At 32.8% G+C, this 15,843-nt stretch overlaps 1 protein-coding gene across 1 annotated transcript; it reads right to left on the bottom strand.

Annotated features, from left to right (window-relative positions):
* Nucleotides 1-1,066: 1,066 nt before the first annotated feature.
* Nucleotides 1,067-3,778, bottom strand: LOC124366758 (cytochrome P450 4g15-like). Its single transcript, XM_046823358.1, has 5 exons — nt 3,610-3,778; nt 2,468-2,574; nt 1,881-1,971; nt 1,311-1,490; nt 1,067-1,077 (listed from the first exon to the last, which is right to left on the bottom strand). The coding sequence occupies exons 1-5, from the start codon at nt 3,776-3,778 to the stop codon at nt 1,067-1,069; spliced, it is 558 nt and encodes a 185-aa protein (XP_046679314.1).
* Between the last annotated feature and the right edge of the window lie 12,065 nt (nt 3,779-15,843).

Genomic DNA, 15,843 nt, shown 5'->3' on the forward strand with positions numbered 1-15,843 from the left:
TTTAGTAAGAATTATATTATATATGTAATTTACAAAGAAGTTAAATAAAAACGGTAAAAAATTTGAGCCTTGGAGCACTCCAGATATTAATTGAAATGTATAGGAGTATTAACCAACACATTTCACTATCATGCCTGGGTTGACGATCAAACTTGTAAGTCACTCAATTAGGGAACCATTTACTCAAAAGTGCGTCGGCTCTTTGACGTCTATAAATTTTCCTTTCACCAAGAGGAATCAGGATAACTGGATTTAGGTCATTTGCCATCCTTATGGCTACAAAAGATATAACACAACGTTTCGAGGGATTCTAATTTGTATCTTCGTCTGGTGGAGGAGGTATTAGTCCATATAAAAATAAATAACAGAAAAAGGAAAAGAAGGGAAAAAAGGGTTCAAACATTCCCAAAAGCTGCTTGGACTCTACTCCAGGCAAGTCCCATGCACATGTCATAAGCACGAGAAACACGATCAGACATCACACCGGCACAGTTGAAAGTGGAATACTAACACTAAAAAGGATGTCGGCTCTTTCTTTGGCACCGCATCATGTTATCTGAAACAATGGGACAGGAAGACGATTGTCAGAAGTAGGAAGGGTTAAAGGCAAGCCGCTTTTGGCCCTATATTTTGCTCCTAAAAGTGTCAAGGTTTATGTACGAATTTTGTTGTTGGAGGTTTCCTTAATTGGTATAATCTTTTAGCCGGACATGAAGTTGGTGTTTTTTAGTTAGAGATAAGATTCTTTGGGTGAAATTCATTGTTTTCTTTGAAACTCTTTACATCTCGTAATCTACGGTGCCGATAAGTTGTGATAAGTCAATTATATGAAGTGGAAAGTAAAAAAATTCGATAGTAAATTATTATTTATAGACCGACAATATAAACGTTACTCGAAACTTACAAGCTCATGTTTGTACTCTAGACAGCTTTTTGACATTGAACAGAGCCTGGATTAAGTGTAGAAAATCATGGATAAACATTGTTGACGATTTGGTAGCTAATACTTATTCTGTTAAACACTTAGTCATATTACAGCATATACAAGGTAATATCTTTATAATGGTCAATGATCATCTACAACCGGAAATAATATAATTAAACTATAAATAAACTAGAATTAAAGGATCAATTAATTTTACACTGCTTTTATGACCATTAGGCTTTCAATTTTGCATAGGATAAACAATAAGTATTCAAAAATAATATAATTTCTTCAAATGCAATGTATTTTAATGGTGCTTTGAATTATTTTTTTAATATAATTTAATTTTCCATACAATCTCCATTGCGAAAATTAACATACTTACTTGTGCTAGCAGTCACAGCCATTTCGAAAATCTCATCAGTACGACCTGAAGGTGGGGAGCTGACCGATAACTGTTCTGTTAACTTCCTACCGACTTCGTTGAAGACCGGAAAGAAGTTCTCCACATTAGAAGGATGCATCACGGGGTTCATCAGCCTCCGGTACTTCTTCCATATGTAAACTGTAGCATAAGTGTATTTTAAATGTAATTTTAATAGCCCAAAATAGCAATACATTTTACTGTTTATTCTTCCTTTTAAAGATATCTGAACTACTATTTCAAACATAAAATTAATACGGCGCTTGAAGAATGGAATCACATACTTAATTTTAAACAGTAAGATTTCTTAGAAAACAGGTCTAATGACCATTATTTCTCTGGTATTGAAGTAAATATTTTGTAAAATCAAAAAACTCGGGAGCTTTGCTTTACAACTGAAAATAATGACTAGGTTCATATCATGAGTATGGTACTTTAAAATACTAACTTTTTTGCTGTATTCATGAAATATATATTCATAGATAGTAAGATTATATAAGTAACGTTTTGTTGGTAATAAAATATGCTCACCTGGAGATGAAAGAATATTATTGCCCAAACACACTTTCAGCAGGGAGTAGAGATTATCTTTCTCTAGCATACTGGAGCTGTTCAAAATAACCTGAAAACAAGTGATTTAGTTAATAGTCGTATTATTTAAACGTGTGTCTATATATAATAGGGAAAACCCGCACAAAAGGTGGGCAGAATTTGGTTTCACGTGATCATTTTATAAGCATGGTTTTAGAGCATTTGATTTTACTCAATAAGGAATCGTTTTCTAACGACAAATAATTAAGGATATTCTTACAATTAATTTTATAACGTTGTGTATGTTAGATTTTAAATGTAATGCTAAAAAAAACTTTTTCCGAATTAATATAACCAAATATTTAAAACCTGTGCCAAAATATAATAGGAAACAATGTTTGGAGTTGCCTTCTCAAAATGTCAATAGGGTGGATCGTAATAAAACTCTAGGTCTTTAGTACATGTAGATTGTAATACATCTGTTTTCATTCTAATTATTAGTTGCCGTATAGAAATAGTGAACAGTGACTAAATATCAATAAAGTATTACACCTAAAACTTAATCATTATGATTAGGTTATACTTACTTGGATATCCGATGGATCTACTACTACGAAAATAGGAAGTGGGCCTATCCAAAAGCAGAATATGCCGTCGGAATCCGAACTTATTTTTAGTAGATTTTTAGTCACATCTGAAAGCAGATAGCCTTTGTATCATATACAGTAATTCTTCAACATCAAAAATTAAAAATACATAAATAACTCTAATAGGATTTTTTTTACCGTTGACCAAAACGCTTGTATTTTTTATGTCTGTAATGGAAAAAGGTTGTTCTATTGTCTTGGTGGAGGATGTGGACTGTAGGTTGCTGGCATTCTCCTGCAAAAGATCTGCTTCTTTGTAGAAGAGTAATCCAATAATAATACATTCCAATTATCAATCGACATAGAACAGTTTTTCTGGACGACAACTCTATTAAAACCATAGGTGTTAAATAATTGAGATAGGGGTTTTAATTATTTGACGGAGTTGCATATAAGTCACGATTAAAAAAAAATTTTAAGAGTTAAAGAGTGTAAATGCATATTGCTTTTGATACGCTTTATACATAATTTGTCCATTTACACCATGATGAATAAACAACACGTTCTAAAGGTGCGTACACTGCAATTTAAAATTTCTGAACATAAATCTTTTAATTTTTTGTCTTGGTTAATTCTGTTTTTTATATTTTCTTATATTTTTATTTATTGACAAGTGATTAGATATAATCAAATAAACGTCTGTTCCAGGGGTTTATGGCTCTTTTTATCTATAATGACATTGCTTTACTATTTTAAACTTTTATTTCTTATGAATGACACAATATCTTCAAAAAAAATTACTTTTCCTAAGATGAAAGTATGGTATGCATCTGGATATTTTCTGGCCGATTCTTGTATTATCTTATAACGTTTCATCCGGTTCAACTTTATCCAGATCCCAGGAGTAGTCTTCAGGTACATTACAAACTATAATGTTTTATTTTACGCAGCAGATTCCATCTGGAAGTCTTCAGTTAATCGCAATAAATATATCTTTTACGACCAAACCACTAAATTAATCTGATACTACAGCATCCTACATCTGGTCTAGACCCTCAGATATTTCCGTTTCTCACCACAAACCCAAACAATAATAGATTAGTTATAGTTCCCGTACGATATATAACATTTAATAAACTTACCAGTGATGTCACCAAAGAAGAGGAGTGCGTTGCCGATGATGGGCAGGGTGGGAGGACACGGTAGTTTGGTAGCGATGGCGAGAACATGTCTGTACTGCCATCTGAACCGCAAGTACATTGTCAACAAGAGTAGACAGACAGTGTACAGTAGAACCAGGAGAACTGACATTGCCGAGACTGTACTGGTGTCGGACTCTAGGAGTATGAACAAAATATATTTAATTACTAAGTACACCGTAACACAGGCCTAATTAAAACAATATATACTAACCCTCCACCCCCCTGACAGAAGACCGAGGCAATAGAAGGTCTCTCACCAACACACCGTGGTTCAATGTAGTCACGCTGTACCGTGAGTGTCTGCCTCTAATGATATCTTGGCTTTTTTATATTGTCTTAAACAATGTATGCTATTCATCACTGTTTGTAAAAATATACAATTAAATTGTGTTTTTCTGTAATAATGTAGGTAACAGTGGTAGTGGTGAAATTGATATATTTATTTATAACAAGTTTTGTGCAACCTCTTAATAGTTGTATCACTGGTACTCAATCAAAGATGATGTTGAATATAATTACGATTTACAAGTAATGATTGGATACGCATTAAATGAAGAAATTATGCATATGCAGCCAGCAGCGCAAATTCAGGAACATCAACAATACCATAACCAAAGAGTCCAAAATGGACATAATATTTCATAATACAGTGAGTAATAAAAAACCATTCACTAAAATTAATAATCATTGATTTGTAAACTTGTGTTAAAAATAATATAATATAAAACTTATATGAACTCATCGTAAATCAAATTTGTTATTTTACTAAATTGGTTTATCTTGCAATAGCCTGTTTTAAGTTTGATGACACTATTGTAGTTTTATAGTACTCGTATATTAAATTAAATTTCGTGTGAATGAAATCAGGCCATTATACGAAATTTGGTGATCATACAGTAAGTTTTCTTAACATATTTTGGCACTGATGTAAATTCATAAAAATATTAATAGCAGCGTGTAAAGTAGGCTCTATTTTAAATTGGTTAATTTTACATTAGGTTTTAATGGCTATTTTGGCACAAGTACAGTTTTTTTATAACTTCGAGGTCTTAAAATCACATTAAATTATTTTCTGATAACAGTTCATGATTTTATAATTTGCTATTAGGGTAGAGTGGCATAAGTGAGATCTACATAGTCCCATGTGGTCTACTTTACAAAAATCCAAGTAAGTTATGGGCTTGCTTAAGACAAGGAAATGTTCTCGGTGGTAATAAAAATGGAAAATCGTACCAAATTTAAATATAGAAGATATTAAAAATCATATTGTGAAATGAATGTACAATTGACGAAACTGTGATGAATTATTTTAAAAATGAGAGTAAGAACTTAATCTGTAAAATACTTAGATTACTTGGCAGTATCAGTGCATAATATTAACACAGTCATGAATGAATTTAAAAGTAGAGTAGTTGGCATGAAGCCATTACGTACCTGGTAAATCATATACGAGTAGGTTAGCTCTGTTGTGAAGTCACTAGCAGACTGGTTCCTACACAGTTTCTTTGCATGATCAAGGTTCTGTAAGTATCAAGGTCTCTTCGCTGATTTAAATGGGAAGGTGAACATGTATAGATTATAATAATAAAGTATAGTTACTTGTCTGAAGTAAAGTAATATATTAAAGGTAAAAGCTTAATTGATCATTAAACTCGGGTGGGGGGCATGTTCAATGCTCCCGGCTTGTGCAAGCGTATCATTAAAGTGGCTGTGCTCGCTTATGCGTTAACGGATTTCTTTGAAAAAAGTACTGTTGGAATAGGTATTAAAATGACTAAATATTTGGTATCTTAATTATTAACTTCACTGGTTTTTTGTTATTTGACTTTGAAAAGTTTAACTTTAAACATTGTCGAACATATAACAAAATCTCAAAAAAATTATTCCTCTATTTTTGGTCCAATTAATCGGATTTTAGTTATTTTTATAGAATAATTTAAACGTCCAGCATTTTGAAACTGGTAACATGAATAATATTGTTAATATTTTATTTCCTACAAAGCCTACCAAAGGTTAATGCATTCTCGTTTCATAACTTTATCTTAACTGGTACAAAAGATGTAAACTTTTTATAAAAAACACATTGACCGAAAATTAGAGGTTGTAGGAAATCCCTTCATATTAACATTTTTCCTGATTTTTATATGTAGAACAAAATTCCAAAGTAATGAAACACTTTTACTGGACACCCTGTATATAATATATGTTTTTTTTTTACGAAAAGTTGTATTTGCCATAAAACTTGGTTGGAACGTCTTAGAGATGTAGGCCTATTATTCGTGTCGTTGGGTTTTTATTAAATAGATAATTAAAATTATTTCTGACAAGATAGGGGTCGAAACCTAAAAATTTAAAGTTACACCCACTTTGCAAAAGGGGGGGATTTTGTTATCAGACAAAAATTCCAAAGAAGTATTTTAATAAGAATGGTGAAAGTAGTACATCGATATCTCAATCCGTTTGGAATCTATCCAGAGGTACCAGGTCTTAATTTATACCCTGTATAGCTATACTAGTAATTCCCCACAAGGCAATAACCAAACAAACCTTTATAATAAGCGTCTCATTTACTCAGCACTTGGAACTACATTAGTTACTTTTGTAATCTGTAAGGCCCTAATACATCAAAGGTTGTTATAATTACAAGATGTTATAATTGAACCGTAATTTATAATTATGTTAATTTACTATATTTATAGATCATCAACTTTATTTTCCCTCAGTTTACAAACTCCAAAGATTATGCATAAATGATCATAAACTGCCTCTTCATTTTTACAGTAATATATTAAATTTATGTTTAAACATAGTTAAGAGAGAATTGACAAATTTAATATTTTTTACTAATACATACAATATGTTTGTAATACATTATATTATTATTATTAGTTTTATTTTCACTTTGCATTTTATTAATAATTCTTCAGATTTGAAGAATGTGTCCATATGTAACTGCGCCAGAGAGTAGTTTTTATGAAGATGAAGTTAAAACGTTAGTAACAGTACTATATGGAACATTTCTTAAACCGATTAATATATAGAAAAAAGTTCAAATGATCCAAAATTCTTTTGACAAAATGTTACATTTTCCATATTATTGTGTATATAACTTTCCCTGCTATGTATGACCATATTTACATATTCACTCAGTTCTATACAATTGCGGCGGTTTCCAAAATTGAAAATGAGTAAAATGAGTCAGTTAACAAAAACCCACCGATAATAATTAATTATTTGACTATGTTATATTTATAGTTAATATTGACTGTAGAAAATATAACTGTATTTAATATACATTTATCAAAATCTGTAGTATGTAATTATTTTGAGAATATTTTTTATTTATACTCATATATATATATATATATATATATTATTTATACTCATATATATATATATATATATATATACTCATATATATATATATATATTATATATATATATATATATAAGGTATTTTAGTTCATTAAGTATAATTGCTTCCTATAAAAACTTTCCACTTAGAAAATGATGTTTTAATATCCACCATAGCAATAGCAATGAAATAATAATTTGGTAGAGTAAGTATGTAAGTGGGACTCAATTTGAGTATTTTGTTGAATTTTTTTTGCTGTGACGCTGGAATATTTGAAAAGATAACAGGGTATAACATCGTTAAATGTTAAAAAAAGGTATAACACAAATACCTTAATACCCCCCACTCACCTGGCACCTGGTCATATAAGAACCTGACATTCCATATTTTATAAATATATGATAACAAGTGATACACTTTATAATAAATTTCCCTTACAGGAAAACCTATTTATAATTTGTTCCTTTATTTTGGAGGAATTAAAATTTGATGTTGAAATAAAATCTACGCGTGCTTATTACACACACTTATAGACACAATATAGAAATTTAAGAACATTTTAAAAAGCAACATGCTGTTACCTGTATTAAATAATATAAAAAACAATGTTTTAGAGGTCTTTAAAACTAAAATAGTAGTAGGTTCCAACTTTTTTACTTATATATTTCCTTAGAAACCACCACATATGAAGAATTAAAAGGAACGCCAATTCTGTTAAAAATTCAAAAACTCTTATAACAATCTTATTCGATTTTAATTAAATACACCAATACAATCGAGAATCGAAGGGTCCGACAGTACCTAACCCAAGTCCTACCATCGATCCAAGAAAACAACTTTGCCATATATATCATATGATAAAATGTGTTAAAGTTATCCACAAGTTTCTTTACACTGTAGTTGTATTGTTGCCATCACTGTTACATGTATATAAATTTATCAATTTTTACCTCAAAATCAATATAGTTCTTCGTAGAATCAAAAGGAATCTATTTACAAGTGTTTAAATCTCTAAAATCTTTCCATCAATAGTTATCGTACAGACGGTCAGACATGTAAATATTCTTATGAACGCACTACATGACCTTTAGTGATCATAATATTATAATAGTTCATTAGAGGTTTGCAATAAAACTTACGAAACTTATCATATAATCATATTTTTAAATTGGGTGAAAATGGAGTTGAAAATTTGATGGTGCAGATTTGGAAGTCTTGTGTTCATAGAATTTTACACAACCACACAGAGAACATTTTAAATTTCAAAACATCATTATTTCATTGAAGTTTTAAACCAATAAATCCTTTTTATTTTTGTTCCTTAGTAGAAGCTATGTTTTTAAACCTATTATCTATTTCAAATAAACTATTATTTTATAAAAAAATAAAAGAAGCTGCAAAGTATTTATTGATCAGGCAAGAATCTCAAAGGTTACCAAAAGTACTAAGAAAGGATTAGTCAAACGTTACTGGGTTATCAAGAATAGTTGTGGCTAAAAGTATATGATGAAAATACCAAATATGAATTGGTCTTCTCCTATTGTCAATAGTAGTATTCTCAATATTCCACATCATGCATCCATAGCTCATCAAAAAATTAAAATTAAAGTTTAAACTCTACTAGTTACTATAAACGAAATGAGATCTTCATTGATATAGAATTTTTGTACATTGAACCCATTCTGTAGTAGAACTTCTTTTTAAATGCATTAAATGCAATGAAATTTAAACAGATACTCTTTTTTTCAGGCCAAAATTGTTGGGTGCTGTTATGGCGGCATAACTTATGATTTTGTAATTATATAATCATTTTTTACATTTTCAGATTGAGTTACTCTAAGTAACAAAGACATGATTTAAAGTACTATTCATATTTAGTATACATTTATGATAAAATATTTACTACTAGTAAACACAACTAGACCAAACTAAACAGCTTTAAAATAAAGAGAGGTTCTTTTAAAATAAAACGAATAGCCAAAGTGATTATTTGAAAACAGTTTTATTATAAAAGGAATTTGATTTAAGTTTGGATTTCCCAAATCCCGTTTTACTATTAAAAATTAAAAATATTGTTGCATTGTTTTTGTAGGTGTGTGGGAGTTTGAAGACTTGCTAGATACTATTTACATAGTATACGGGTAGAGATGATTCGACGTAAACGCTGATTTTAGCTCTAGTTCACCTTCATTTTCTTAGTGCAGCATCTGGTATCTAGTGTTGTCATAGACTTGAATCCTGGAACTGGAGCTGAATTTGACATTCAAATTGAATCAACCTTTCATAGCATGGATACGTTAAGTGTAGATAACTCGGTTACTCTACCTGGAGATCGCGTCTAAAACCTTGTAGTCCTCTCAATCGTGCACCTGATGAAAAATGAGAATAACCCTTCACCTAGTACTATATTTTTAGTCTAGATGGTGTAACATGTCATTTTTACATGGGGTTTTAAATAAGGCATTTTTATTTTTTTTGAGAGAAGAATATTTTTTTTAGTTAATGACATGTTATGATTTTTATTTTCTCCCACCTACAAGTATACTCCAGTAGCTTAACGTCAATGCCGGTGAAGTCCGGCTGGCGGTGTCCGGCTCGACCGGGTAAGACGCGGAGTTTTCAGGATACATCCGCCGGAGTTCGCTTCAGGGCTGAAGCGCCTTACAGCGGACGACTCCAGTACTACAGTACGTAAGTACGCTGTGCCTGGCTTCCTCGCTCTCTCGGTCGCTGTCTTTCGGTCGGTGTCTAGCAGTCGAAGTCGTCGAGTCGGAGTCGCCGCCCCCACACACGCCACGATAAGGTGCAAGTAAGTAGGTACTTATTTACCCTGCCAAAACACCGTTTTTACCTGAACTTGCCTAGTCACTAACGATAGGATAAGTACATGACATTACGTACTTAAGCTGCTAACAGAATATAATTATAGATATAAAGTGTAGCAAGAAAAATAGATCAGTACGAATAGGATTAGATTCTATTACTAGTAAAGAAGAGTTTTGAATTAAGTTTTACTTAATTTATCGTTTCTTTTCGAGGCCGCTGGGTCGCTTTGACGTACGTACGTTGGCACCAGCGCTCGTGAGCTTCAGCCTAAGAGTAATCCAATTTAGTTTTACTTAATTTATCGTTTCTTTTCGAGGCCACTGGGTTGCTTGACGTACGTACGTTGGCACCAGCGTTCCTGAATATTCGGGACTAGGATTGAACGTAATTTAATTTACTTAGTTTATCGTTTCTTTTCGAGGCCACTGGGTTGCTTGACGTACGTTGGCACCAGGCGTTCCTTAGCTTCGAGCTCGGGCTAGGCGCGTAATTTCGAGCAAGCTCGTGTTTACAATTTAGTTTTTATTTAGTTTATCGTTTCTTTTCGAGGCCGCTGGGTCGCTTGACGTACGTTGGCACCGGCGTTCCTTAGCATCGGGCTAGGTTTAATTTAAGCTTTGAATTTAGTTAAGCTTTTATTTAGTTTATCGTTTCTTTTCGAGGCCGCTGGGTTGCTTGACGTACGTTGGCACCGGCGTTCCATAGTTTCGAGCTCTAGGTGAGCTAGGCGCGATTTCCGAGCGAGCTCGTGTTTTTACATTTAGCTTTTATCGTATCGTTTCTGTTCGAGGCCGCTGGGTTCGCTTGACGTACGTTGGCACCGCGTTCCATAGTTTCGAGCTCTAGGCGAGCTAGGCGCGATTTCGAGCGAGCTAGTGATTTACATTTAGCTTTTATTTAGTTTATCGTTTCTTTTCGAGGCCGATGGGTCGCTTGACGTACGTTGGCACCAGCATTCCTTAGTTTCGAGCTCGAGTCGAGCTAGGCGCGAATGTGAGTGAACTAGTGTTCGCATTTAGTTTTTATTCAGTTCATCGATTCTTTTTGAGGCCGCTGGGGTCGCTTGACGTACGTTGGCACCAGCGTTCCTTTAGTTTCGAGCTCGAGTCGAGCTATGTGTGGATTTCGAGCGAACTAGTGTTCGCATTTAGATTTATTTAGTTATCATTTCTCTTTTTTTTGGCCGCTGGGTCGCTTGACGTACGTTGGCACCAGCGTTCCTTAGTTTTCGAGCTCTAGGCGAGCTAGGCGCGATTTCGAGCGAGCTGTCGTTTATTAGAGTTTATCGTTTCTTTTCGACTGGCTCGCTTGACGTACGTTGGAGCATTCCTTAGTTCGAGCTCGAGTCGAGCTAGGCGCAAGTGAGTGAACTACGCATTTAGTTTTTATTCAGTTCTCGATTCTTTTTGAGGCCGCTGGGTCGCTTTACGTTGGCACCAGCGTTCCTTAGTTTCCGAGCTCGAGTCGAGCTATGTGTGATGAGCGAACTAGTGTTGCATTTAGATTTATTTAGTTATCATTTCTCTTTTTTGGCCGCTGGGTCGCTTGTCGTAAGTTGGCCTTCCTCGTTTTTCGAGCTTCAGTTGAACTAACAACTGTCGTATTAGGGGACGTTTAGGTAGTGGAACAGTTCTAAGCAAATGCTGACGCCTTCCCTTTATTCCCTTTCGTTTTCCGAGTCTGCGATGATGAAAGCATTTTCATCCGTTGATCATCGGTGCTGTATTTGCTTCGGCTTTTGGTTTTACATTAATTCGGTTCTGAGCTGCTTGGAAAACTACCTCTCCCTTTCGAACCCTGGATTTTACCCCTCTCGACTGTTCTATCCGTTGTCTTAGGGTTATATATTTTTATAAACTATCCCTGACCCGATTAAAACGTTATAATGGCTCTGATGGTAACACAATGTAAAGACTTCATTTTGAACTTTTCGCCGACGCCTTTTTTGGATCTCTTCAGGCGAACATGACTCCAGCTTTCAGGAGTCAAGCTTGTGACAGGGTCAGATTCCATTCGCTGCGCTAAGAGGATGGTTAAATACATACCATTGATAATGGAAAAGCTGTGACATAATACTATCCATATGTGAATTTGCTGAAGAAGGCGATTACTCTCTCTATTTCAATATTTTATTTTAAAGGCCGCCTAGAGTGACACAGGGAATATTGCAAGACTGCATATTTGAGTCTAATTTTTCTAAGAAAACCTTCACATGGCAGCCTAGCATTAACAGAATATATAGCATAATAACTTCCTTGTAACCATGGTGTAGACAAATACCATACTTCTATTAGAAGTAAGTATGTATATGTAACGTGTCTATAGTAAGGTTAATTTCTATAAACCAATTACAACTATTTTTGTTTTAGTATAAGAGCGATCAATTGGGTTCTAAACTAATAACCCTTTATTTTTAGAATGCACAAGTTCCAATGGAATTCAATAATTAAACTCAGTATAAATTAATAGTAATTTTAATAAAAATTTGAAATCAATAATACAGCAACGCCAAGCTATCTTTTTTACTTTTAATTTATTCTCAATTATTTCGTATTTATAACCCATCAAATGTTCACATGTCCAGCCTTAAAATTAACAATGAATCAAATCATTCAATAATTCTGTCCTTCAAGTTCTCAGTGCTAATATTTTCAACACTAACTCAAAATAAAAATCTTCTTTGAATTTCAAAATAAAATAATCTTCTTCTAATATAAAATGAAACAAATAATAAAATAAGACTTCTTCTCAAAATAAAAATCAAACAAAATAAGGTAATATTAATAATTAATATATGAACAAAGAGAATGTCCAACCAGTTAACTCAAAGTTTTATCAATTACAAAGTGCTTATTTCCTGTAAATTTCCAATTTACAAGATCATTGAATTATCCAGTATAATCTGCTTGGCTTTGAATGTTAAATTTAGGAACTTGCAAAAATATATATAAGATCTCAGAGATAAAATAAATTTTCTTTATCAGTAGGCTATTCCTGATTTAACCAACTTGAACAGGAAAATATCATCAAGCAATTTTCTTTTTAAATGTAAAATTCTAACTTTCACAGTACCTCACACATCTCCTGAAGACTTCACCAACTAACAAAAATAACTGTTATAGATCAATTAATTTAAACTTCAAACTTTAAATTTTGAAAAGAATTTTAATCTTAAACTCAACCTTCCTACCGAAAAATCGATACGGCAAGAGTAGGCTAATCACTTCCACACGAACTTCTCTCTCTGAGCACACAGCAAAGACTCCCCGAAAAACTTACCTGAATCCACCGGAAGGATCTAGAAGTCCCTCCCACCATCTAATCAACCTAACATTGGCCAATCAAAATTGAACAAACACAATGTCTGAACTGGATGGTACCTATCCAACCCAGACCTGTATCCTATGCTCAATACCTAGAGACAAAAGGAAGCTTCTAGGCATTCCTCGAACCCGAATCGACAAGAAATTCAGCACTGCTCAAAGGATCACAATTCTTACAATTCACTTATTATATAAATTTACAATTCTCTTAATCTAAATATAAATATTCCTATAAATAATTAAATAATATAGGAAGCATCCTATAGTATATTTCGTGCCATCTTAAATATTATTAAGTTATTCTTATAAGACTTGCATTTACCCATCACCCAAAATCCATCCGAGATACAAAAACATTGATTGTAACAAACTGTTTAAGAATTGCTACATTCCAAAACGTTCTAATTTTTGTCCCTGACATCACATATAGCAGAGGAAGTTGTGATATTTATTTCAAAATTTTAAATGGCCGCTTTGACAAAACGAATTAGTTTACACAACTGTTTAACGAATACGTATAAGATCGATTTTCGTATAAATATTCAACTTGTTTAGTCTTTTTTGGCTTGATATCACTTCCAAACGCTGCGCTATATAGAATTTATCGTATAATGAATACGTTTTGGCCACTTTTGTGTGGTGGATCTTAAGTTCCATTGAATCAAATTGAGTTGAGTATTTTCTTCTCTGTTCGTTGCCTAGGTTTTGTGGATTATGACCAAGGCACACCTCATTTGGCAGCTATTTGTTTGTTTCCTGTTTTATTGAATGTGTTTTATGAAATGTATAGATTGTATTTCGAGATTTGTGAGACCCCAAAATCTTTAAGAAGTTGTTTCAGTAAGTCATTTACCTTTTACTTATTAATAATCTTCTGGCCTTAAATTTTTGGTTGCAGGTTGGTAGATTGTATTGTTGACACATGTGGAGATCATAATAATAACGCTAATTAATTGTCTCATATATATATATATATATATATATATATATATATATATATATATATGTGTGTGTGATTTGTTAACAACAATAATAATAAATAAGTGAAAATCTAAACGTTTACAATGACTTGCCAATGCAATTATGCTAATTTACACTTTAATTAATATACATAAATATTTTAACATTGATCCGTGAGAGCTGCATACAAACGAAATATCTATAATATATATATATATATATATATAAATTACATTTTAAAATATATACAAATGTTTTGTTTATTACGATATATATATATATATATATATAAAACAATTCTGTATAAAATTTTCTTTAATATTTCGGCATTTGATGTTTTCAAAAAGGTATAATAAAAATAACCCAGCATAAAAACAAAATTGATATAAGTCAATTAAGCTGTATACCAAAACTGGCGTACATTAAAATGGTCTTTACTACACACTCTTGGTCATATTTTCTTGATCGTGGCAATAAGGCAACCTCAACATTCTGACATAAATATAGTTTACTTCAACCAGACGTGTTCATATTCATTAAAAATTTTATTCCTAAATTCATTCATACATACACGGGCGAAGACTTCGAAACTGCGTGCGAAGCTGCGGGTAAGTAAGTGTGTGTGAAAACGAATATATAAAAAACAATTATAAAGAAATCGTACATTTGATATTTAGTTAAAATAAGAGCAAGGACATTATATTAAGAAAATATTTAGGGATATATATGTATCCATAACTCCCTGAAATTATGCGACTAGTAGAAGCCAACCAGTAACAATAATTTGCATACATTTAATCGTACTATAGTATGCATCAGAGATTCACAAAACATTATAAACCCATATAACTCATAACTTGAAATAACGTTTCACTTATTTCAGGTTTAGAAATAATATTTCCTGCAGATTCTTTATCTCTGATAATAAACAATCCAAGAAGCTTATAAATTGCTCTTAGTGCGAGCCTTAAGGACCTGTGCGCTGCTTTCGGAGTGACAGGATACACTGGATGGGTAAGGATAGGGGTAGTGACCGCCCCCTGTTAAGATCCGTGAGGAAGGATTTAGGGCATTAATCTTAGTCACGGATTCTCGGAAGAAGGGGCAATCAGCGTTGAACCAGCCTATCCAGTCAAAGCATGGGAGCTCCATCAACTCCAACAGTCACCTCCCACAGTAGACTAGACCTATATAACGATTGGAAACTTCCGAAATACTCTAACATTACTATATTAAAAACATATCACTACCACGTATACGTTATGAAACATTTCCTATCTTTATATCTATTTATTCATATTTTAAACATTTAGGTTAGTTTTTCCATTCGTCATTCATACCAAGAAATGATCAATGAGTTACAAAACAGTACTCCTCCGACGTTGAGCAAAGTAAAAGTAGTATTTTATGATTATAACATCTAAAAATTACTTTTTTGAAGTAAAGGAGCACAAATATATTATGTACGTGGCCTTATGTTATGAGTAAGAGAAATGAGGAGAAGTGACAAGTGTGAAATGACTTCTGTCACGAAGTCTCGGCGGTGAAGAGTAGCGCTTGAGTCGTGATAACATGCCACTGTCTGAGGCACAGTGATATTGCTTTAGGGATCGACTCTGGAATAGCATTTCATTTAAAAATGTTGCGATCTTTAGAGGAAACATCGGATAGATAGTTTGCTATCAATTTGACAATCTTTTGCAGTTTAAG

The sequence above is a fragment of the Homalodisca vitripennis genome, chromosome 7, assembly GCF_021130785.1.
Source record: "Homalodisca vitripennis isolate AUS2020 chromosome 7, UT_GWSS_2.1, whole genome shotgun sequence".
NCBI classification, from domain to species: Eukaryota; Metazoa; Arthropoda; class Insecta; order Hemiptera; family Cicadellidae; genus Homalodisca; species Homalodisca vitripennis.

Bases quoted from the DNA above. Each gene is read 5' to 3' on its own strand.
- LOC124366758 (XM_046823358.1), bottom strand. From the start codon at position 3,778: ATGTCAGTTCTCCTGGTTCTACTGTACACTGTCTGTCTACTCTTGTTG. The intron at 1,972-2,467 runs GTAAGTATAACC...ACTTGTTTTCAG, and splicing joins TAGATCCATCGGATATCCAA to GTTATTTTGAACAGCTCCAG. The intron at 1,491-1,880 runs GTGAGCATATTT...CTTATGCTACAG, and splicing joins TAATATTCTTTCATCTCCAG to TTTACATATGGAAGAAGTAC.